Source organism: Oncorhynchus mykiss, chromosome 20 (assembly GCF_013265735.2).
Source record: "Oncorhynchus mykiss isolate Arlee chromosome 20, USDA_OmykA_1.1, whole genome shotgun sequence".
NCBI lineage: Eukaryota > Metazoa > Chordata > Actinopteri > Salmoniformes > Salmonidae > Oncorhynchus > Oncorhynchus mykiss.
In genome coordinates, this window is record NC_048584.1 from 21,493,906 (window position 1) to 21,518,196 (window position 24,291).

General features: G+C 43.2%; 1 protein-coding gene and 1 pseudogene across 1 annotated transcript in view; one reads left to right on the plus strand and one right to left on the minus strand.

Annotated features, from left to right (window-relative positions):
* Positions 1-2,530, minus strand: part of LOC110498762 (histone acetyltransferase p300) — a 51,645-nt gene extending 49,115 nt beyond the window's left edge. Inside the window, exon 1 of the mRNA XM_036955543.1 lies at positions 2,011-2,530. Within this exon, the coding sequence (XP_036811438.1) occupies positions 2,011-2,104 (94 nt within the window). The 5' untranslated portion in view covers positions 2,105-2,530. The remainder of the gene's footprint in view (positions 1-2,010) is intronic.
* LOC118941998 lies at positions 2,489-23,360 on the plus strand (annotated as a pseudogene).
* The last annotated feature ends 931 nt before the right edge of the window (positions 23,361-24,291 follow it).

Genomic DNA, 24,291 nt, shown 5'->3' on the forward strand with positions numbered 1-24,291 from the left:
CGGCGCAGACAGAGCTTTACACACAGAGTGACAGATGGGCCTCAACACTGCGTTAACACCACACAGAGAGCCAGGTTCATAGAGACCCTCTGGACACAGGTCCACCTCCAGTGTCATGTTCAGTAGGTAACAAATGGGAGAAAACAGTCTTGAAACTGAGAAAAACAGAGCGGCAACGGGTAGTTGTCCATTTCAAAACATTTTGCAAAGCTGTGCCAGAGTATTGAACACAACCCAGGGGTAAGACAGAGCGTCACAAAATTATACCAATTGTCAATAAATAGCTTTTCTTCTTTGTTGTGCTATATTCAGGGATTCCATGCTTTCTAACAAAAAAAGGACCCCCCCCCCCCACACTGACACATTGTCAATTGCTGAATCCTTGAGATGCTCTCAAACAGAAAGCAGTGCATTGTGTCTCACCCGAAGACATAAGTCACTGAAGTTTCTGTAGTGTCCATCCAATTTGCATATTCAGGCCTCGTTTTGATATGCACTGAATATTGGGGTAACGTACAGAATGCCTTTTGCAACTATAAAAAATAATAATAAAAAATAACTAAAGCAAGTTGCAACAATTAAAAATAATAATAAAAAACAACTAAAGAATTTACGAATTGCTATAGGCCTACAGGACCTTCCCTGGAGAAATTGGACAGCCACAGCATTCTCTTAGCACTACGAGAGAAAAATATATCGAAAGTGCAGTACAGGCACGGGATTTTTCTGTTATCAAGTACCTTGGGCCGTCAAAGTATTTTGTGTCAAGTGGCTGACTTTAGCATGTACTGTTTGCTAATATATGGGCAATGGGAGGCAGTAGCTAGCTAGCTATGCAATGACAAAATTAACTAACAGTTTCAAGTCCAATTTCAAACTACTACTCGCTAGCTATTTAGCATCTGCAGAAGGCCATCTAAACATATCACAGTGGTAAATACTGTGGCCCAGTTCTATGTTTTACCACTGCAATTTGACGTTTTTGTATAGGTTGTTAGCCTTAGTCCTCCAGTCTCTGCCACACATCTTCAGAAAAACTAGTTAATGTCAATTTGAACATAATCACTCACCCAGCAAGCTAGCTACATGGGCCTGCTGCAGTAGTAGCTAGCTATGTAATTAACATCGTTAGTTTTATAAACGATGACTAGCTAGCTAAGTTAGTTGGAAACATGTAACGTTACCAAGTATCCAGGTGAACGAAACTTCACCAATTAGTTTGCTAGCTAACGTTATCGTTTGAGATATATATATATATAGTTCAAGTTAATTACTTAACTTAATTAAATACTATATTTGAAAGGGTAAAAACGGCAAGTGTTGCAGTGAACTGTTAACCTTAGTTGGTGTGCTTGCGGGCTAGCTAGCGCGTTAGCACCGAATGGCGATGAGAGCTTTGTCACAACTCGCTTTGAAAGTTGGCTAGCGAACTGACTAGAGAGCTCACTAGCAACCTGAAAAATAACTAGTTAGCAAAGTAAGCTACTTGGCTGGGCGAATTAACTTGTAAACCAATTGAACGATTTGTGTTTCATGGATTGCCACTCAGCTGAATTAGCTACCTCATTTAGTATAAAACATGTTTTTAAAACCATTTGCCAAACCGATCACTACAGTAGCTAGCTAACGTTAGCGAGTTCTGTGTCGCTTAAATGAAAGCGTCCATGTCAATCTCGGGGATAATAATTTAAATTAATGTTTGCCGTGTTGGCATAACATCTTAATTTGACAGTATTTATTAACTAAATGCTAAGTACAAATAATGTAGCGAACTACCCATGCAGCAAGCCCCGTATTCGTAACTCGCTAGCCAGCGTTCATCGTAGTGCTGAAATTACTACTAGCCTACTGCTATGCAACTCCGACACACATTCGCTAGCTAGCGCGACAAAAACAGTGGGCAATTACACGGCCCCTTTTCCTTCCGAATCATACCACAATAATTGAAAATACTACAAAATAAACAAAAATAATAATACCCCTAACAAAAAAAGATGTAACAATATTTACCGTTTCCATCGCTGGCGGAGGCAGAAAGTGCCGGAGAGGATAGTTTAGGCCTCTTGGCTGAAGGCGGGCCAGAGTCCAGAACGTTCTCGGCCATATTTTTTCGAATTAAAAATATATACGGAATCCACAACGGGAGACGTTCTCACGTATTTTGAACCTTAATTTTATTTTAGATTCCACAATTGTGACTTTTCCCCCTCCTTTTGGGGAAGTCCCGTGTAAAAAAAATACTCCTTAACTGGGTTCGCCTCTCGATTTCAGCTTCGGCGTATCAACCCCCTCCCTAGTCTGATTTTTTGTTCTTTATAAATTGCCAGCGGAGGAGGAGGGGGGTCGGTATGGGAGACACACGTAGCGGCTCTCCTCTAAACTCATATAACGTTAGCCTCATTTGATGCGAGAAAATTGTCCCAATGTTTATCTTCCATGATTGTACGCGACCGTCATTTCTGCCACCCTTACCATAAGGTGAACATAAATGTCGGGTAGCAAACCCTTGTTGGTTGTGTTGTGGTCGCGGGCGAAGAGGTGATGCGAAAAAATATACCAGCGCAGCTGCAATTTTTGGGGAATAGAATAGCCTATTATCGACAGGGTCTGGTAAAATGCAATTGATGAATATTGTATTTCAATAGCCTATATGTTGCAATGCAACACATATGACAATGTATCTGGTTAAGTCAGAATTGCAACTGCATGCATGGTGGTAAATGATGGATATGCTATCAAATCTGAAATACCATGTTGCAACCATATAATTAGAAATTAGAATACTTTAATATGATCTCTGTTTGCACCACACAACTTACACTATATATACGAAAGTATGTGGACACCCATTCAAATTAGTGGAGTCGGCAATTTCAGCCCCAACCGTTGCTGACAGGTGTATAAAATCGAGCACACAGCCATGCAATCACCATAGACAAATATTGGCAATAGCATGGCCTCAGTGAATGTCAATGTAGCACAGTCATAGGATGCCACTTTTCCAACAAGTCAGTTCGGTCAAATATCTGCCCTGCTAGAACTGCCCCGATCAACTGTAACTGCTGGTAGTGGGAAGTGGAAATGTCTAGGAGCAACATCGGTTCAGCCGTTGTAGGCCACACAAGCTTACAGAACGGGACCACCGAGTGCTGTAGCACGTAAAAATCGTCTGTCCTCGGTTGCAGGACTCTTACTACCAAGTTCCAAACTGCCTCTGGAAGCAACATCAGCACAAGCACTGTTCGCCTGGAGCTTCATGAAATGGGCTTCCATGACCGAGCAGCTGCAGATAAACTTAAGATCACCATGCTTCACCATCTGTCTATCCGACGGACAAATCTGAGTTTGGCGGATGCCAGAAGAACGCTACCTGCCACAATGCATAGTGCCAGCCTTAAAGGTTGGTGGAGGAGGAATAATGGTCTGGGGCCGTTTATCACGGTTCGGGCTATGTCGTTTAGTACCAATGAAGGGAAATCTTAACGCTACAGCATACAATGACATTATAGCCAATTCTGTGCTTCCAACTTTGTGGCAACATTTTGGGGAAGGCCTTTTTCCTGTTTCAGCAAGACAATGCCCCTGTGCACAAAGTGAGATCCATTCAGAAATGGTTTGTTGAGATTGGTGTGGAAGAACTTGACTGGCCTGCACAGAGCCCTGACCTCAACCCCATCAAACACCTTTGGGTTGAATTGGATCTCTGACTGTGAGCCAAGCCTAATCACTCAACATCAGTGCCCGAACTCATTAATGCTCTTGTGGCTGAACGCAAGCAAGTCCCCGCAGCAATGTTCCAATATCTAGTGGAAAGCCTTCCCAGAAGAGTGGAGGCTGTTATAGCAGCTCCATATTAATGGCCATGATTTTGGAATAAGATGTTCAACGAGCAGGTGTCCACATACTTTTGGTCATGTCGTGTGGATCTCTAATATAAGCTGATCAGAGTGCTGATCTCAAGCTAATCAGGGAACTAATGCAAGTCTTCTGGGTCCAGACAAGGCTACTCATCACGGCTCACCAAACCACCGATCCAGTCTGTAACATATTCTCATCCTCTTCCCTCCACAACGGTGTGTGAGACGTGTGGTTTCAGTGGGACCGGAGACACCTTTTTTTCCAAGACCAAGCGTTTCTGCAGCATCTCCTGCTCCAAAGCCTACTCCTTCAATTGCAAGAAGTCCTCTATCCTGGCACGGCTGCAGGTGAGAGAGAGAATCAAGGCACAGGTGATGATCGGCCTCTAAGTACAAAATGTATTTCTGTGTGTACAGGTGGTGAGGCTAGATCTGTACAGACTTTATACTGTATAGCCATTTATATAGCAACACCCTTTTCGCCACTCCTTGTTCTATTTTCTAAAGGGAAAACCCCCCCACCAAGAAAGCCAAGGTGCTGACTTAGACTGCCTGGTCCCCCCAGATGGGGAACATGATCGCCTCTCTGGGCAATAGTCAGGACAATAGCTCCAGCTTTGCTGGACAGGATGGTTAGACCACTTAGAGGGCTTTCCATTGCTGGGTTTTTACACAGGTGTTTGACCTAAAGGCTCTTGTGTTTCTATAGTGAAAAAGCCACATTATTGGCAGACACATACATAGACTATGTTAGTTAAAACATCACACCATTGCAGCCAGGGAAGGAAAATACTATCAATAATTGTATGTAAGTTACAAAATGTGAAACATTTAGTTCTTTTTCTGAGACTTGTCTAGTATTATCATCCCCTTTCCCTCTTGCTATTTAGTTACAGCAACAGGAAGCTTTGACTGGGGTGCTTAGTGGAGGAGAGAGGCTCTGTCGCTGGTTCAGACACGTGAGGCTTCCTCTGATCTTATACTAACCTATACCATAAAGAAATTTGCATAGCAAAACATTTAGTATGTTAACCCCCGAGAGTCGATCTAATTAGCTTTTTTTTTTTTATCCCCAACAAAATCTGTCCATTTAAGCTACAGAAATCCACCACATTCGCCGATGTCGCCCTTCCGCATCGGTGGTGAAAGGTGGCAGAGCTAGAACGGTGTTAGTTAGATCACGAGACATCCCAAAAACCTGTCTTCACACGAAAACGTCTGTTAAGGCCCCTCAAAGGAAAGATGACTCTCACGAGCAAGTACGTGTTGGTGGTTTTGCCTCACAATACTAGTCTGTCGATAGCCCGGTACCAGTTAAAAAATGAAACTCCAAGCGGGCTGTCATGTGCCTTTTTCTGAGGAGTGGCTTCCGTCTGGCCACTACCATAAAGGCCTGATTGGTGGAGTGCTGCAGAGATGGTTGTCCTTCTGCAATGTCCTCCAATCTCCACAGAGAAACTCTGGAGCTCTGTCAGAATGACCATCGGTTTCTTGTTCACTTCCCTGACCAAGGCCCTTCTCCCCCGATTGCTCAGCTTGGCCGGGCAGCCAGCTCTAGGAAGAGTCTTGGTGGTTCCAAACGTCTTCCATCTAAGAATGATGGAGGCCACTGCATTTTTGGGGACCTTAAATGCTGCAGAAGTTTTTTTGGTACCCTTCCCCAGATATGTGCCCCGACACAATCCTGTCTCGGAGCTCTACGGACAATTCCTTTGACCTCGTGGCTTGGTTTTTGCTCTGACATGCACTGTCAACTGTGGGACCTTAGATAGACAGGTGTGTGCTTTTCCAAAACATGTCCAATTATTTTGAATTTACCACAGGTGGACTCCAATCAAGTTGTAGGAACATCTCAAGGATGATCAATGGAAACATAATGCATCTGCTCTCAATATTGAGTCTCATATTAAAGGGTCTGTAAATAATAAATACTTATGTAAACATGGTATTTCTGATATTTTTTATTCAATAACTGTTCGCTTTCTCATTCTGGAGTATTGTGTGTAGATTGATGAGGAACAGTTTTTATTAGTCATTTTAGAATAAGGCTGTAACGTAACAAAATGTGGAAAAAGGGAATGGGTCTGAATACTTTCCAATTGCACTGTATTATTGAAATCAATCTTTTTGGGAGCCCAGATAATTGATTTATAAATCCCATCATTGGGTGGTTCCTGACTTGCGTTTGGCAAGGGACTCCATAGGCCAGCATAGCTGACCTAAGTTGTAAATATAAAAAAAGGAGTTGCATGGTAATGTGTGTGTCTTTCAAATCTCGGAAGGTTCTCAAGCCATTACTGTCCAAGATATCGGCAAGGATATGGATTCCGCATTTGTGCCATTGAGGGTATGAAAAAGGCTGCCCTTCAGGTCACAAGGCATTATTGTGAAATATTGGAGTATGGGCATGCCATTTTGATTCCTTTACATTGTTTGAAATTTTTGCAGCAAATCGAGATTGTGTGAGCAGAAATGGGACCAAAGCATAGTTTACATTGTTTAACAGATATATCAGTGAAGACCACCTCTTCCAGGGCAATAGGATATACTGTATTTCTCTCTATACTCACCCAGTTGGTGGAAGAATCATGTCTAAACCAATTTAGGATCGGACAAAATTCTAGTGCCTGGAATTACAATTTAAAAGTTTGGTACGGATAGTCCCCCTACGTCTTTCCCATTTTGTAATTTTACCCGGGATCGCTTACCTTGCAATATACATTTTGAAACCACAATATGATTTTTTTTTTCTCAATAGTAAGAAGGGGGCGACAAGGGAAGGATTTCACTACATAAATTCAACCGTGGCAATATATTCATTTTGACAATAGATCTGCTGCCGGTTAAAGCAACTGGGATGTTAGTAGGCTTGGGCGGTTTAACTTGTATATCGGTGTATTTGGAAAAAGCCACGGGATGTGTTTTCAATTCAGTCAACTATTTCTTTGACGTTTTTAAATCCATTTGAATTACCTGCAGTCAACTTGTGCAATTATTTTGCACAGTGGTTCCCAGACTGTGGGGTGCGCAGTTTTTTTATTGAGGAACTCAGCCGGCTTTAAACTTACTCTTGAAAGTTGTAATATTAGAATTTCTAAATTGTTTAGTGCATCAGCAGTTCCTCTTGTCATGTCAGTCATTGCATACCTTAGAAAGCTATTTATAACTTGTCAGAAATGTCCAGATCAACTAGCCAATGTTAGCAAACATGTTTTTTTATTTAGGTTTCTTAGCCCATAGATATTGTTGTAATTTTGTAGTCAATTTTTGCATTAGAACGGCAACATTTTCTTTGCACTCCATGACAAAATGTGTAGAAATGCAGAAAATGTGCTTTAAACATGCAACATTCTCTCTACCAACGAGAGCTGTGAACAGTTTGCCCATATAAATAGACGCGTGGGACGTTCCCAAATGCTGGAAGGGAAAAGGTTTTGGAACCCCCGCTTTAGGAGAACGCAAATTGCGTTCTTCATTTCACATTATTTTACCTTATGAAGATTACCATAGTTTCCCAGAACAGTTGAGTCCGTGTCAAGCGTTCGTTTGTAAATAGCACAACGCGAGAAAGCAGCAGGTGAGTCCAGAGCATTCTTTCAATGCAAACATTTTGTACTGAAATCAGATATCTTATAAGGGCTTCCATACTCACCGAAAATTACATTCGTTAGCTATTAACAATGCTTGTATAAATTTATGAGCTGGAATTGACAGTTTTAGAAATTTGCTATTTTTCCGCTTGTAAGCATTTAGCTAACAGCGTCTGTGATTTCGATATTAGTTTGTGCTAATTTTGTTAGCATTCTGGTAATTGAGACCCAATTGTCTTTTCTTGCTTTTATGGCGCCCCTTGTGTGCTATGCAGGTAATACCCTAAATCCCGGTATGAGAGAAGGAAGGCATGACTATATTGAAAATCTGGATACCGGCCAAATCTAGATGTTATCTATTGAGGTCGAATTGAATTGATTTGAGCGCTGTGTTAAAGTTTCTGGAAATGGGTTTATCTAAGGAAGGAAATATATAGACTAACGGTCAAAAGGTTTAGAACACCTACTCATTCAAATGTTTTTCTTGCTTTTTACTATTTTCTACATTGTAGAATAATACTGAAGACGCCAAAACTATGGATTAACACGTGGAATAATGTAGTAACCAAAAAAGTGTGAAACGAATCCAAATATATGAAGCTGGTTGAGAGAATGCCAAGAGTGTGAAGCTGTCATCAAGGCAAAGGGTGGCTATTTTTTTTAAATGGTTTACCACATTAATTCATGTGTTATTTCATGGTGTTAATGTCTTCACTATTTTTCTACAATGTAGAAAAAAAAATTAAATAAAGAAAAACCCTTGAATGATTAGGTGTACTAAAACTGACCGTGTGTGTGTGTGTGTGTACATACACTTAGGTTGGAGTAATTTTAAACTCGTTTTTCAACGGCTCCGCAAATTTCTTGCTAACAAACTATAGTTTTGGCAAGTCGGTTAGGACATCTTTGTGCATGACAAGTAATTTTTCCAACAATTGTTTACAGACAGATTATTTCACTTCTAATTCACTGTATCACAATTCCAGTGGGTCAGACTGTGCCTTTAAACATGGAAAATTCCAGAAAATGATTTTATGGCTATAGAAGCTTGAGTCAATTGGAGGTGTACCTGTGGATATATTTCAAGGCCTACCTTCAAACTCAGTGCTTCTTTGCGTGACATCATTGGAAAAATCAGCCAAGACCTAAAAAAGGTTTTTTGTAGACCTCCACAATTCTGGTTCATTCTTGGGAGCAATTTCCAAACGCCTGAAGTTACCACATCCATCTTTACAAACAATAGTACGCAAGTATAAACACCATGGGACCACTCAGCCGTCATACCGCTCAGGAAGGAGACACGTTCTGTCTCCCAGAGATGAACGTACTTTGGTGCGAAAAGTGCAAATCAATCCCAGAACAACAGCAAAGGACCTTGTGAAGATGCTGGAGGAAACCGGTACAAAAGTATCTATATCCACAGTAAAACGAGTCCTATATCGAAATAACCTGAAAGGCCGTTCAGCAAGGAAGAAGCCACTGCTCTAAAACCACCATTAAAAAAAGCCAGACTACGGTTTGCAACTGCGCATTGGGACAAATATCATACTTTTTGGAGAAATGTCCTCTGGTCTGATGAAACAAAAATAGAACTGTTTGGCCATAATGACCATCGTTATGTTTGGAGAAAAAAGGGGGATGTTTGAAAGCCGACGAACACCATCCCAACCGTGAAAATGGGGGTGCTTTACTGCAGGAGGGACTGGTGCACTTCACAAAATAGATGGCATCATGAAGAAAGAAATTATGTGGATATATTTAGGCAACATCTCAAGACATCAGTCAGGAAGTTAAAGCTTGGTCGCAAATGGGTCTTCCAAATGGACAATGACCCCAAGCATGCTTCCAAAGTTGTGGCCAAATGGCTTAAGGACAATTAAGTCAAGGTATTGGAGTGGCCATCACAAAGCCCTGACCTCAATCCCATAGAAAATTTGTGGGCAGAACTGAAAAAGCGTGTGCGAGCAAGGAGGCCTACAACCTGACTCAGTTACAACAGCTCTGTCAGGAGAAATGGGCCAAAATTCACCCAACTTATTGCGGGAAGCTTGTGGAAGGCTACCCAAAATGTTTGACCCAAGTTAAACAATTTAAAGGCAATGCTACCAAATACTAATTGAGTGTATGTAAACTTCTGACCCACTGGGAATGTGATGAAATAAATAAAAGCTGAAATCACTATTCTGACATTTCACATTCTTAAAATAAAGTGGTGATAAACAGACCTAAGACAGGGACATTTTTACAAAGATTAAATGTCAGGAATTGTGAAACTGAGTTTAAATATTTGACTAAGGTGTATGTCAACCTCTGACTTCAAGTGTGTGTGTGTGTGTGTGTGTGTGTGTGTGTATCGGAAATGTTTGGGATACCATAAATAGGGATGTATATCTTATCGGGGTCTTGAGGCAGATTTGGTTAGATTTATTTTAGAACTTTAGATGGCGCTGAATTTGATCTTAAAAGCGTTTGAGGGATTGAGATACTTTATCTGGACAATGTAAGATATTATTGGCATAATAATGAGATGACATAATCCGTAGAATTGAGAGATGTTGGTGTAATTTCTTTCGATTGTCGAATTGCCAGGGGCTCCAAAGACAAATAGCAGAGGTGAAATGGGATCACCTTGCCTGCTTTAATTGTGCTCCTAGATTTGTGTGTTTCTACATTTCTACTTCGGAGCACATCATGTACTCCTTGTAAATTTTTTTTTTTAAATGTCAGCGTAGAGCCCTGAACTGTCATGTTGTATAATTATTGGAGACCGGCACAAAAATACGTAATAGGGTATTTTATTTTCTCTACCCAAACAGAAGAACGAGGAGTAAATCTCTAAATTATGCACGGGACGAGACCCGTAAAACAAGGGCACAATAACACGTAGTATGGAAGCCGATCCAATAGCACATGGTAACAAGGACAATGAGGAACAGAGGGCACATGTAGACACATACTAATCGGGGGGAATGGGAACCAGGTGTGCGTAATGAGACAAGACAGTCCGGGGTTGGTGGTAATGAATCCATTTCAGTGACGCCTAGAAGGCCGGTGACGTAGACCTCCTGAGCTGGTGAACCGAATGTGCAACAGTACCGGGGGGATCCGTGACTTGAACTACGGATGAGGACAACGAGGTCCAGACCTCCGTCATTTTTTTTCTATGTATAATTTTGGAACTCCGTCGGGGTCTCACCTTACTGTTGAGAGTTAGAATAGTAGAATACAAAAGGTCAAATTTTGAAACTTAGTTGTGCATCAGTAGTTTTCCTCTTGTTATATGTCACTAACAGTCACTCAATTTGCTCATGTCAGTAAAACAAATGTAGATGGGTAAATTATTTTAGTAGTCACACATCATATTAACATTGCATAAATCAAAATGACTTATGCCGTTGCTTTAAAACTGCATACATTTCTCCCAACTCCATATGGCAAAATGTGTAAAATTGCAGGAAATTTAGCTGTAAAACTGCAAAATGTGTTCTGTAAAGCAAACTAATTTGTCTACTTTGTTTATAAATATTTTTTTCTGCTAACAGATCCCTCTTTATATGTATTTAAATTATCTCCAGACCACACTAAGACACTGGTTACGGCCCTGCCTGAACTATAATAATAAATAAGCCGTATCACTCAGCATTTTGTGACGGGGCAGGCACTTTGCTGATTATTGGTCTAGTTGTAGAACTGTTGATCTGTTTTTACTATTGCATCATGCATCTAAATTATTGATTTGAACATGTATTGTTTAAAAGATGCAGGTCACAAAAATGAAATGAAATTCAGCAATATACCACAATACTTCATACTAGTAATACATTTATTGTTTTTAGAAACATTACAAAGCATGCTCATCCATTTCAAAACTTTTTTTTTGCAATTATGGCGGAAACATTTTGGCTAGTTAAAAAAAATCTCCACTCACTCACTCACTCACTCACCAAAAAGTAAGTAAGTTTCCAACCCTGCAGGCGCAACTATGTGCCCAGTGGGATGACATCACAATGAGGTTAAAGGTGGAGGTCCTGAATACCAGTGCCACCCTGCCTAATAAGGTTTACTGGATCGCCAGCATCAGCCAAATACACTGAAACTGACTGATCTGAAATGGCACCCTTTCCCTAGAAGTGTACAACTTTTGAGTGCATTACACAGGAAGCAATTTTCCACTTATGAATCATACTGAGTCCTCACACTTGATGTTTCTTGTCAAGTACTGTATGTTACAGTTTACCTCTCTGTGGTCTAGCTCTTCCTCCCTCTGTTTTCCAGGCTACAAAGTTTGGTTGAGGTATGAGGGCTTTGAGGAGGACAGCAGCCTGGGCTCTGGAGACATGTACCCCATCGGATGGTGTGCCATGACCGGCAAGCTGCAGGTGCCACCACAGGGTGTGTGACTGCCACAATAAAGAGTATTATAGGTATTAACGTTTTAGGTGAAATGTCAGTAAAAACAAACGTTGGTGTGTATATATCACACACACAGTTGAAGTTGGAAGTTTAAATACACCTTAGCCAAATACATTTAAACTCAGTTTTTTACAATTCCTGACATTTAATCCTAGTAAAAATGTCCTGTCATATCAAAGAATGATTGATTTTTATTTCAGCTTTTATTTCTTTACATGCAACCAAATACTAATTCAGTGTATTGCCTTAAATAATTTAATCTTTGGTCAAACGTTTTGGGTAGCCTTCCACAGACTTCCCACAACAAGTTGGGTGAATTTTGGCCCGTTCCTCCTGACAGAGCTGGTGTAACTGAGTCAGGTTTGAAGGCCTCCTTGCTCGCACACGCTTTTTCAGTTCTGCCCACAGATTTTCTGTAAGATTGAGGTCAGGGCTTTGTGATGGCCACTCCAATATCTTGACTTTGTTGTCCCTTAGCCATTTTGCCACAAGTTTGGAAGTATGCTTGGGGTCATTGTCCATTTGGAAGACCCATCTGCGACCAAGCTTTAACTTCCTGACTGATGTCTTGAGATGTTGCCTCAATATATCCACATAATTTCTTTCCTCATGATGCCATCTATTTTGTGAAGTGCACCAGTCTCTACTACAGCAAAGCACCCCCACAACATGATGCTGCCACCCCCGTACTTCAAGGTTGGGATGGTGTTCTTCGGCTTGCAAGCCTCCCCCTTTTTCCTCCAAACATAATGATGGTCATCATGGCCAAACAGTTCTATTTTTGTTTCATCAGACCAGAAAACATTTCTCCAAAAAGTACGATCTTTGTCCCCATGTGCAGTTGCAAACCGTAGTCTGGCTTTTTTATGGTGTATTTGGAGCAATGGCTTCTTCTTTGCTGAACGGCCTTTCAGGTTATATTGATATAGGACTCATTCTACTGTGGATATAGATACTTTGGTACCTGTTCCTCCAGCATCTTCACAAGGTCCTTTTGCTGCTGTTCTGAGATTGATTTGCACTTTTCGCACCAAAGTACATTCATCTCTAGGAGACAGAACGCGTCTCCTTCCTGAGCGGAATGACGGCTGAGTGGTCCCATGGTGTTTATACTTGCGTACTATTGTTTGTAAAGATGTGGAGGTCTTGGCTGATTTCTTCTGATTTTCCCATGATGTCAAGCAAAGAGGCACTGCTTTTGAAAGGTAGGCCTTGAAATGCATCCACAGGCACACCTTAAATTGACTCAGGCTAACTGACATCATTTATCAGAAGCTTCTAAAGCCATAACATCATTTTCTGGAGTTTTCCAAGCTGTTTAAAGGCACAGTCAACTTAGTGTATGTAAACTTCTGACCCACTGGAATTGTGATACAGTGAAATAAAGTCTAAACAATTGTTGGAAAAATGACTTGTCATGCACAAAGTAGATGTCCTAACCAACTTGCCAAAACTATAGTTGGTTAACAAGAAATTTGTGGAGTGGTTGAAAAACAAGTTTTAATGACTAAACTTCTGACTTCAACTATATGTATGTATCTAAGCAAAAAAATAAATATCCTCTCGCTGTCAACTGCATTAATTTTCAGCAAATGGCAAGATTCAATAACTGAGACATAAACTGAACAAGTTCCACAAACGTGTGACTAACAGAAATTGAAAAAAAGGGGGGGGGGGTCCAAATCAAAAGTTAGTCAGTATCTGGTGTGGCCACCAGCTGCATTATGTACTGCAGTGCATCTCCTCCTCATGGACTGCACCAGATTTGCCAGTTCTTGCTGTGCTATGTTAGCCCACTCTTCCACCATGGCACCTGCAAGTTCCCGGACATTTATGTGGGGAATGGCCCCAGCCCTCAACCTCCGATCCAACATGTCGCAGACTTGTTCAATGGGATTGAGATCCGGGCTCTTCGCTGGCCATGGCAGAACACTGACATTCCTGTCCTGCAGGAAATCACACGCATTACGGCTGGTGGCATTGTCATGTCAGGATGAGCCTGCAGGAAGGGTACCACATGAGGGAGGAGGATGTCTTCCCTGTAATGCACAGCATTGAGATTGCCTGCAATGACAACAAGCTCAGTCCGATGATGCTGTGACACACCGCTCCAGACCATGACGTTTTTACGAATTATCTTTGAAAGACAGGGTCCTGAAAAAGGGACGTTTCTTTTTTGCTGAGAGATATATATATATATATATATACTGCTCAAAGAAATAAAGGGAACACTTAAACAACACAATGTAACTCCAAGTCAATCACACTTCTGTGAAATCAAACTGTCCACTTAGGAAGCAACACTGACAATACATTTCACATGCTGTTGTGCAAATAGAATAGACAACAGGTGGGAATTATAGGCAAGACACCCCCAATAAAGGAGTGGTTCTGCAGGTGGGGACCACAGACCACTTCTCAGTTCCTATGCTTCCTGGCTGATGTTTTGGTCACTTTTGAATGCTGGCGGTGCTTTCACTCTAGTGGTAGCATGAGACGGAGTCTACAACCCACACAAGTGGCGCTACCAGGAGACAGGCCAGTACATCAGGAGACGTGGAGGAGAACGTAGGAGGGCAATAACTCAGCAGCAGGACCGCTACCTCCGCCTTTGTGCAAGGAGGAGCACTGCCAGAGCCCTGCAAAATGACCTCCAGCAGGCCATAAATGTGCATGTGTCTGCTCAAACGGTCAGAATCAGACTCCATGAGGGTGGTATGAGGGCCCAACGTCCACAGGTGGGGGTTGTGCTCACAGCCCAACACCGTGCAGGACATTTGGCATTTGCCAGAGAACACCAAGATTGGCAAATTCGCCACTGGCGCCCTGTGCTCTTCACAGATGAAAGCAGGTTCACACTGAGCACATGTGACAGACATTAGTCTGGAGACGCCATGGAGAACGTTCTGCTGCCTGCAACATCCTCCAGCATGACCGGTTTGGCGGTGGGTCAGTCATGGTGTGGGGTGGCATGTCTTTGGGGGGCCGCACCTCCATGTGCTCGCCAGAGGTAGCCTGACTGCCATTAGGTACCGAGATGAGATCCTCAGACCCCTAGTGAGACCATATGCTGGTGCGGTTGGCCCTGGGTTCCTCCTAATGCAAGACAATGTTCCTGCAAGAGGAAGGCATTGATTCTATGGACTGGCCCGCCTGTCCCCCAGACCTGAATCCAATTGAGCACATCTGGGACATCATGTCTCGCTCCATCCACCAATGCCACGTTGCACCAAAGACTGTCCAGGAGTTGGCGGATGCTTTAGTCCAGGTCTGGGAGGAGATCCCTCAGGAGACCATCCGCCACCTCATCAGGAGCATGCCCAGGCGTTGTAGGGAGGTCATACAGGCACGTGGAGGCCACACACACTACTGAGCCTCATTTTGACTTGTTTTAAGGACATTACATCAAAGTTGGATCAGCCTGTAGTGTGGTTTTCCACTTTAATTTTGAGTGTGACTCCAAATCCAGACCTCCATGGGTTGATACATTTCCATTGATCATTTTTGTGTGCTTTTGTTGTCAGCACATTCAACTATGTAAAGAAAAAAGTATTTAATAAGAATATTTCATTCATTCAGATCTAGGATGTGTTATTTTAGTGTTCCCTTTTATTTTTTTGAGCAGTGTATTAAATAGTACTCTACAAATAAAAATGTTGGGAAGAGAAAGCTTTTTTTAAGCAGTATCTGAAGGGGCGTTATACAGTGGGGCAAAAAAGTATTTAGTCAGCCACCAATTGTGCAAGTTCTCCCACTTAAAAAGATGAGAGGCCTGTCATTTTCATCATAGGTACACTTCAACTATGACAAACAAAATGAGGAAAAGAAATCCAGAAAATCACATAGTAGGATTTTTTATGAATTTATTTGTAAATTATGGTGGAAAATAAACTTTTGTTATTGACCAAATACTTATCTCAGTACTTTGTTATATACCCTTTGTTGGCAATGACAGAGGTCAAACATTTTCTGTAAGTCTTCACAAGGTTTTCACACACTGTTGCTTGTATTTTGGCCCATTCCTCCATGCAGATCTCCTCTAGAGCAGTGGTGTTTTGGGGCTGTTGCTGGGCAACACGGACTTTCAACCCCCCAAATATTTTCTATGGGGTTGAGATCTGGAGACTGGCTAGGCCACTCCAGGACCTTGAAATGCTTCTCACGAAGCCACTCCTTCGTTGCCAGGGCGGTGTGTTTGGGATCATTGTCATGCTGAAAGACCCAGCCACGTTTAATCTTCAATGCCCTTGCTGATAGGAGGTTTTCACTCAAAATCTCACGATACATGGCCCCCTTCATTCTTTCCTTTACACGGATCAGTCGTCCTGGTCCCTTTGCAGAAAAACAGAAAGCATGATGTTTCCACCCCCATGCTTCACAGTAGGTATGGTGTTCTTTGGATGCAACTCAGCATTCTTTGTCCTCCAAACACAACGAGTTGAGTTTTTACCAAAAAGTTATATTTTGGTGTCATATGGTCAGATGACATTCTCCCAATCTGGATCATCCAAAAGCTCTCTAGCAAACTTCAGACGGGTCTGGACATGTACTGGCTTAAGCAGGGGGACACGTCTGGCACTGCAGGATTTGAGTCCCTGGCGGCGTAGTGTAGGCTTTGTTACTTTGGTTCCAGCTCTCTGCAGGTCATTCATTAGGTCCCCCCCGTGTGGTTCTGGGATTTTTGCTCACCGTTCTTGTGATCATTTTGACCCCATGGGGTGAGATCTTGCGTGGAGCCCCAGATCGAGGGACATTATCAGTGGTCTTGTATGTCTTCCATTTCCTAATAATTGCTCCCACAGTTGATTTCTTCAAACCAAGCTGCTTACCTATTGCAGATTCAGTCTTCCCAGCCTGGTGCAGGTCTACCATTTTGTTTCTGGTGTCCTTTGACAGCTCTTTGGTCTTGGCCATAGTGGAGTTTGGAGTGTGACTGTTTGAGGTTGTGGACAGGTGTCTTTTATACTGATAACAAGTTCAAACAGGTGCCATTAATACAGGTAACGAGTGGAGGACAGAGGAGCTTCCTTAAAGAAGAAGTTACAGGTCTGTGAGAGCCAGAAATCTTGCTTGTTTGTAGGTGACCAAGTACTTATTTTTTGCAAATAAATTCATAAAAAATCTTACAATGTGATTTTCTGGATATTTTTTTTGTTTTTTTTTTGTCTGTCATAGTTGAAGTGTACCTATGATGAAAATTACAGGTCTCATCTTTTTAAGTGGTAGAATGTGCACAATTGGTGGCTGACTAAATACTTTTTTGCCCCACTGTAATTAGAAGAACATGAGGGAAATTTTGAATTGCTCTTAATTCATCAATATTGGTCGTGTCATTTAATGGTGACTGTTATTTTATCAAATTCTTTCTCTGTAATTATTATTACTGATTAACTAATCATGTACATTTAGTTAACTGGGAAGTCGGGGAACCACGGAAAATCTTCAGATTACAAAGTTATAATTTTGCAAATATAACTCTAGATATTTTAATATTTGATCAATTAGTCTATCAATTAATTATTCTTTACCCTTACGCCAGTCTCATTTCAAGCATTGTAGAATACTTGGTTATCTGCAGAAACACAGCCTAAACTATGACTCATCCATACACCAATTGGCTCAATTATTTATTTACTAACCAATTACAGAATATACAATACATAATAACATATCGTCCCTAGTGGACTAAACCGAAACAATTGGGTTATAACACAATAGATTCAGAAAGAAAAGAAGGGGGTTTTGGAAGGAAGACTAAGGGACTTTGGTCTTTATCGGACCTGGGAAGCTATTCTCACAAATACATATGCCACTAATGATCGCTCATTTGGAAAAGCAATGTATTGTATTTACGTGAAGCTGGTGACGTGAGGCTCTGGTTTTCCCTGTCCTTTGTGGAATCTTCCGGGTTGTCATGTGGTCCACGTCGGTCAGTGTTCTCGTACTAGATTTGCTACCTTTCCAGCTACAGTCTGTTAGGCTGTCATCTAGGACTCTGTTCTTCTTGAGTGATCAATAGTTCAGAGTTCATAAGATTTCACATGTAGAGCAAACTCCCATGTTTCCTGGCCTGTAGGTTGACATTAGAATTAGCCCTTTTAAAAACGTGAGGACAAGTCCTCCCGTTATTTGGAACTTAGGTGACTTTGGGTCACGGGGGCTTTTATAGAAATGTAGATTAGGGGTTGGTTCATAATTTCCAACCAATGCCAATTCACTTGGGTGTGGCTACTGACTTAGTTAAACTTCACAGGGAAGATTTTCTCATTTTAAAAGTTCACATTACATTTTGCAAATAGTTTCATTTTACTTCTACTTCTAAAAATGAACCTTTCCAGAAACCAGTCTCTCACCGTTGCCGCTTGCTATAGACCACCCTCTGTTGTGCCCTGGACACCATATGTGATTTGATTGCCACCCCCCCCCCCCATCTATCTTCTGAGCTCGTGCTGCTAGGTGACCTAAACTGGGACATGCTTAACACCCCGGCCATCCTACAATCTAAGCTTGATGCCCTCAATCTCACACAATTTATCAATCAACCTACCTACCAGATATAACCCCAAATCCGTAAACACGGGCACCCTCATAGATATCATCCAACTAACTCACCCTCCAAATACACCTCTGCTGTTTTCAACCAAGATCTCAGCAATCACTGCCTCATTGCCTGCATCCGTAATGGGTCTGCAAGCAAACGACCACCCCTAATCACTGTCAAACGCTCCCTAAAACACTTCTGCGAGCAGGCCTTTCTAATCGACCTGGCCGGGGTATCCTGGAATGACATTGACCTCATCCCGACAGTAGAGGATGCCTGGTTATTCTTTAAAAGTGCCTTCCTCACCATCTTAAATAGGCATGCCCCATTCAAAAAATGTAGAACCAGGAATAGATATAGCCCTTGGTTCACTCCAGACCTGTCTGCCCTTAACCAGCACAAAAACATCCTGTGGCGTTCTGTATTAGCATCGAATAGCCCCCGTGATATGCAACTTTTCAGGGAAGTTAGGAACCAATATACACAGGCAATTAGGAAAGCTATGGCTAGCTTTTTGTAAACAGAAATTTGCATCCTGCAGTACAAACTCAAAAAAGTTCTGGGACACTAAAGTCCATGGAGAATAAGAGCACCTCCTCCCAGCTGCCCACTGCTCTGAGGCTAGGAAACACTGTTACAACCGACAAATCCACTATAATTGAGAATTTCAATAAGCATTTTTCTACGGCTGGCCATGCTTTCCACCTAGCTACCCCTACCCCGGTCAACTGCCCGGCATCCTCCACAGCAACCCGCCCAAGCCCCCACCATTTCTCCTTCACCCATATCCAAATAGCTGATCTGAAAGAGCTGCAAAATCTGGACCCCTACAAATCAGCCGGGCTAGACAATCTGGACCCTCTCTTTCTAAAATTCTGCCGACATTGTTGCAACCCCTATTACTAGCCTGTATAACCTCTCTTTCGTATCGTCTGAGATTCCCTAAGATTGGAAAGCTGCTGCGGTCATCCCCCTCTTCAAAGGGGGAGACACTCTAGACCCAAACTGTTACAGACCTATATCTATCCTACCCTGCATCTCTAACGTCTTCGAAAGCCAAGTTAACAAACAGATTACTGATCTTTTTGAATCACATCGTACCTTCTCCGCTATGCAATCTGGTTTCCGAGCTGGTCATGGGTGCACCTCAGCCACGCTCCATGATCCATCGATAAGAGGCATTACTGTGCAGCTGTATTCATCGACCTGGCCAAGGCTTTCGACTGTCAATCACCCCATTCTTATTGGCAGACTCAACAGCCTTGGTTTCTGAAACGATTGCCTCGCATGGTTCACCAACTACTTCTCTGATAGAGTTCAGTGTGTCAAATCGGAGGGCCTGTTGTCCGGACCTCTGGCAGTCTCTATGGGGGTGCCACAGGGTTAAATTCTCGGGCCGACTCTCTTCTCTGTATACATAAATTATGTCGCTCTTGCTGCTGGTGATTCTCTGATCCACCTCTACGCAGACAACACCATTCTGTATCCTTCTGGCCTTTTTTTGGACACTGTGTTAACTAACCTCCAGATGAGCTACAATTCCATAACTCTCCTTCCGTGGCCTCCAACTGCTCTTAAACGCAAATAAAACTAAATGCATGCTATTCAACCGATCATTGCCCGCCCATCCAGCATCACTACTCTGGACGGCTCTGACTTAGAATACGTGGATAACTACAAATACCTAGGTGTCTGGTTAGACTGTAAACTCTCCTTCCAGACTCCCATTAAGCATCTCCAATCCAAAATTAAATCTAGAATTGGCTTCCTATTTCGCAACAAAGCATCCTTCACTCATGCTACCAAACATACCCTCGTAAAACTGACCATCCTACCGATCCTTGACTTCGGCGACGTAATCTATAAAATAGCCTACAACACTCTACTCAACAAATTGGATGCAGTCTATCACAGTGCCATCCGTTTTGCCACCAAAGCCCCATACACTACTCACCACTGCGACCTGTACGCTCTCGTTGGCTGGCCCTCGCTTCATACTCGTCGCCAACCTGTAGCCAGTGGGTTTATCTACAAGTCTCTGCTAGGTAAAGCCCCGCCTTATCTCAGCTCACTGGTCACCATAGCAGCACCCACTCGTAGCACGCGCTCCAGCAGGTATATCTCACTGGTCACCCCCAAAGCCAATTCCTCCTTTGGTCGCCTTTCCTTCCAGTTCTCTGCTGCCACTGACTTGAACGAACTGCAAAAATCACTGAAGCTGGAGATTCCCATCTCCCTCACTAGCTTTAAGAACCAGCTGTCAGAGCAGCTCACAGATCACTGCACCTGTTCATAGCCCATCTGTATACAGCTATCTACCTCATCCCCATAATGTATTTATTTATTTTGCTCCTTTTGCGCCACAGTATCTCTACTTGCACATCCATCTTTTGCACATCTACCATTTCAGTGTTTAATTGCCATATTGTAATTACTTCGCCACCATGGCCTATTTATTGCCTTAACTCTCTTATTTTACCTAATTTGCACTAACTGTATATAGACTTTTTTTATTTTTTTCTACTGTATTATTGACTGTATGTTTTGTTCATTCCATGTGTAACTCTGTGTTGTTGTATGTGTCGAACTGCTATGCTTTATCTTGGCCAGGTCGCAGTTGCAAATGAGAACTTGTTCTCAACTAGCTTACCTGGTTAAATAAAAGTGAAATAAAGAAAAAATATACACTAATTAGATGCAAACCTTATAACTGAGGCACCTGTAGAAACAGATTTAGGGTATCGTCTTTCATGAGGTCATGAGGTCACAAACATGAAACAAAATGTACCGGGTCGTAGCTGGCGTCTCCACCGACAGTTTACATATTCTCCAGAATAGGAATATTGTTCAGTTCTCCAATTCTGGGATGGAGTAGAATTGCGTGGGAGGATCCCTTTGTCTTACTGTGAAACTCTCTATCCATACTGCATGGCCAGGGAGAGTCCCTTTACGGAATTTATGACTGTTGTAAAACTGCTCCCCCCTTAACAGGAGAGGGGGGTTGTTCACATCTCTGCTAGCCAATTCACTGAAAGGGCTAGCGTCATGACAGTTGTGTCCCCTTTCTAGCTTTGCACTAGAGCATCCCAGACTGGAAGGAGTACCCGATGAACTGGCTGGTTGGAGCCAGAACTCTGCCTATGGATTTGTATATGAAAGTAACACTTGTGACAAACATACTGCCTTTTCTCTGTGGTAGAACCAACCAAATTACCGCTGCCCCCTTTTTCTCTAATGACCCTTCCTTCTCACAGACACACAGCTGGCAGAGTGTATGAAGGGTCCGTTCCGTACTGGGATGCATGTGGTGGACCGGACTCTGGTGAGCCTGGACGCGACTGGCGGTGGTGGACACTGTAACCGGGGGCCACCTCAGACTTGTCTATGATGACGGGGAGCAGGAGGCCCATGGGGAGCCCCTCTCTGACTTCTGGTGCCATATGTGGAGTCCCCTACTGCACCCAGTGGTCTGGTCCAGCAAAGTGGGCCATGTCATCAAACCACCTGCTACGTGATTAAACCAAACGGTACACTTTAAAAAAAAAAAATAGAGCGCAGTGTCTCTGCATGCCACAACTGCTTGTTTCATGACTGTGAACCTTTTATAGCACCGCTATGCTTAACTATGACCCCCCCCCACCCATAGCCCAGGACAGTGTACATGGAGGCTTCTTTGATGTGGGGATAAAAATAGAGGCCATCAACCCTCTAAACCTGGGCAACATCTGTGTGGCCACTATACACAAGGTAACAGAAGATGAACAGGAGTTTGCTATAATGGCTACTTCTAGCTAGCAGACGAGTGATTCAACCTGATGAAAAAGGTCTCTTTCTGTCTCCGGTGCTGTTGGATGGCTACCTCATGGTGGACATGGATGGCACAGGTGACGGGTCTGACTGGTTCTGCTACCACACTATCTTCCATGCGATCCTACCCAAGGGATACTGCCAAAAGCACAACATACAGCTCACACCACCCCCTGGTAATATCCTATTATCTCCTCCCTACTCTCTCCCCTACATTCTCGCTCTTCCTATTTCTTGTTGCTCTGGTTTACTTTTCTGGGCAAACGCCACCTGCTTGGTGAATCTATGATAAGAATGAAGTCAGTGGTTCCCTATGCTATGTCATATCCCTTACACAAGTGGGATATTCATCTTCTCTACCAGGCTATGACTGGAAAACCTTCAACTGGGCCAAATACCTGGAGGAGAAGGGAACCATAGCTGCGCACAGGTGCCCAGCTTACAGTATATGGGCTTATGAGATGCTATTCTTACTCAGAGAGGTTTGGGAATTCTGCATCTATGGTGTGTATGAGTGTGTGTGTCTTACAGGACGGCTTGAGTAACGGCTTCACTGAGAACATTAAGTTGAAGGCAGTGGACCTGATGGAGCCTCGGCTGGTGTGCGTGGCCACCGTGAGGCGCTCTGTGGGCCGGCTGCTGCTGCACCTTGACCTTGATGGCTGGGAGCCAGACTTTGACCAGTGGGTGGCTTTCCAGATATCAACCATGTGGGCTGGTGTGAGGTCACAGGATACCAGCTCCAGCCACCCATTGGACCAGGTAAGAACTGAGGACTCGGCGGGATGTGTGGAGAGACGCACACGAGCACATGTGCACATGCACGAGCCCACTATTTGCTGTTATATTGATGCAAGCTTTGAGTGTCGTTTGATTGGCATGTGTTGTTTGTGTTCTCCTTTTCGTAGATCCTGTCGCAAGAAACACAAGCCTATGGGGAAAAATAGTAAGTTCTCCCAAAACCATCCCGCACCACAGATACTATCTAAACCAGATAACCCGCTTTTAGATTCAACCATGCAACTCAATACTTATTCCTCTGTCATAACCCTTTCTTTTCCCGTTCCAGAGAAAGGGGTGGTTAAGAAGAAACTGGCAAACTTTATCTCCAAGAACCCCCCCCCCCCCAAGCCAGCCGAGCAAACTGTCTGAACCAGAGGCTGGAACACCAGAACAGTCAGACCCCACAACTCTAATACAGTAGATTAAGGCTGAGCCTGAGAAGCAGGAGAGTGAGTAGACGCATACCCTTTCAGTTACAGTCCATACAAGATGAAGTTGATAACTTGGGAGATACAGATTATTATTGAATGCCTGTCACTTGTATTAATTGCTCTCAGAGAGTCCTTAGACATCTACAGGAGAACCACAACACAGAGGGGGAATAGGAAGGGAGAAAAGAGAAAGAGGAGCATAAGAGATTGCAAGGGGGTAAAAAGAGGAAAGTAAGGGAGATATGAGAATAGAAAGTAGAGGAGTGACAGGAAAACCACAGATGTACTGGCATATAAATATATCCCCTCACCTACAATCCCATGCCATCCAGAAACAGATCCTTCAGTGCCCTAGCCAATAGCTGGAAAACATGCGGCCAACTCCAGCGACTGGGATTCCCCGACAGCTGTAATGCTCCCAGGTTGCCCGTCTTTGCGAACGCCTCACTGGGCACCACCTCGGATAGAGCCCGTTCAACTTCTCAGCCCCAGTCAGAATCCCTGGCTACAGCTTAGTGATGGAATTGTTCTCCATGTGAAGGGCCAGCAGGCCAGGTAGCAGCTTGAACCGGAGGCCTCACAGGTCAAGGAGGCACGTGTTGGGGGAGAAGCCGTGGGGGACTTTGGTGTGGCCGCAGTTCTCAGAGGAGGAGTGGTGTCTCAACCTATGGGGAAAAAGTGGATGAGGGATGTGTGAGGGAGTAGAGGTGTGGGAGAGGAGGATAACATAGAAGCGAGAGGGTTTGGTGAGGTAAACCTATTTTAAAGATGGCAAGACCATATCAAACTCCCAGCATCTCCATCTCTCACCTTGCAGGCACAGTTGGCGGGACACTTGACATTGTTGGTGGGGGTTGGAATCCCCCTTG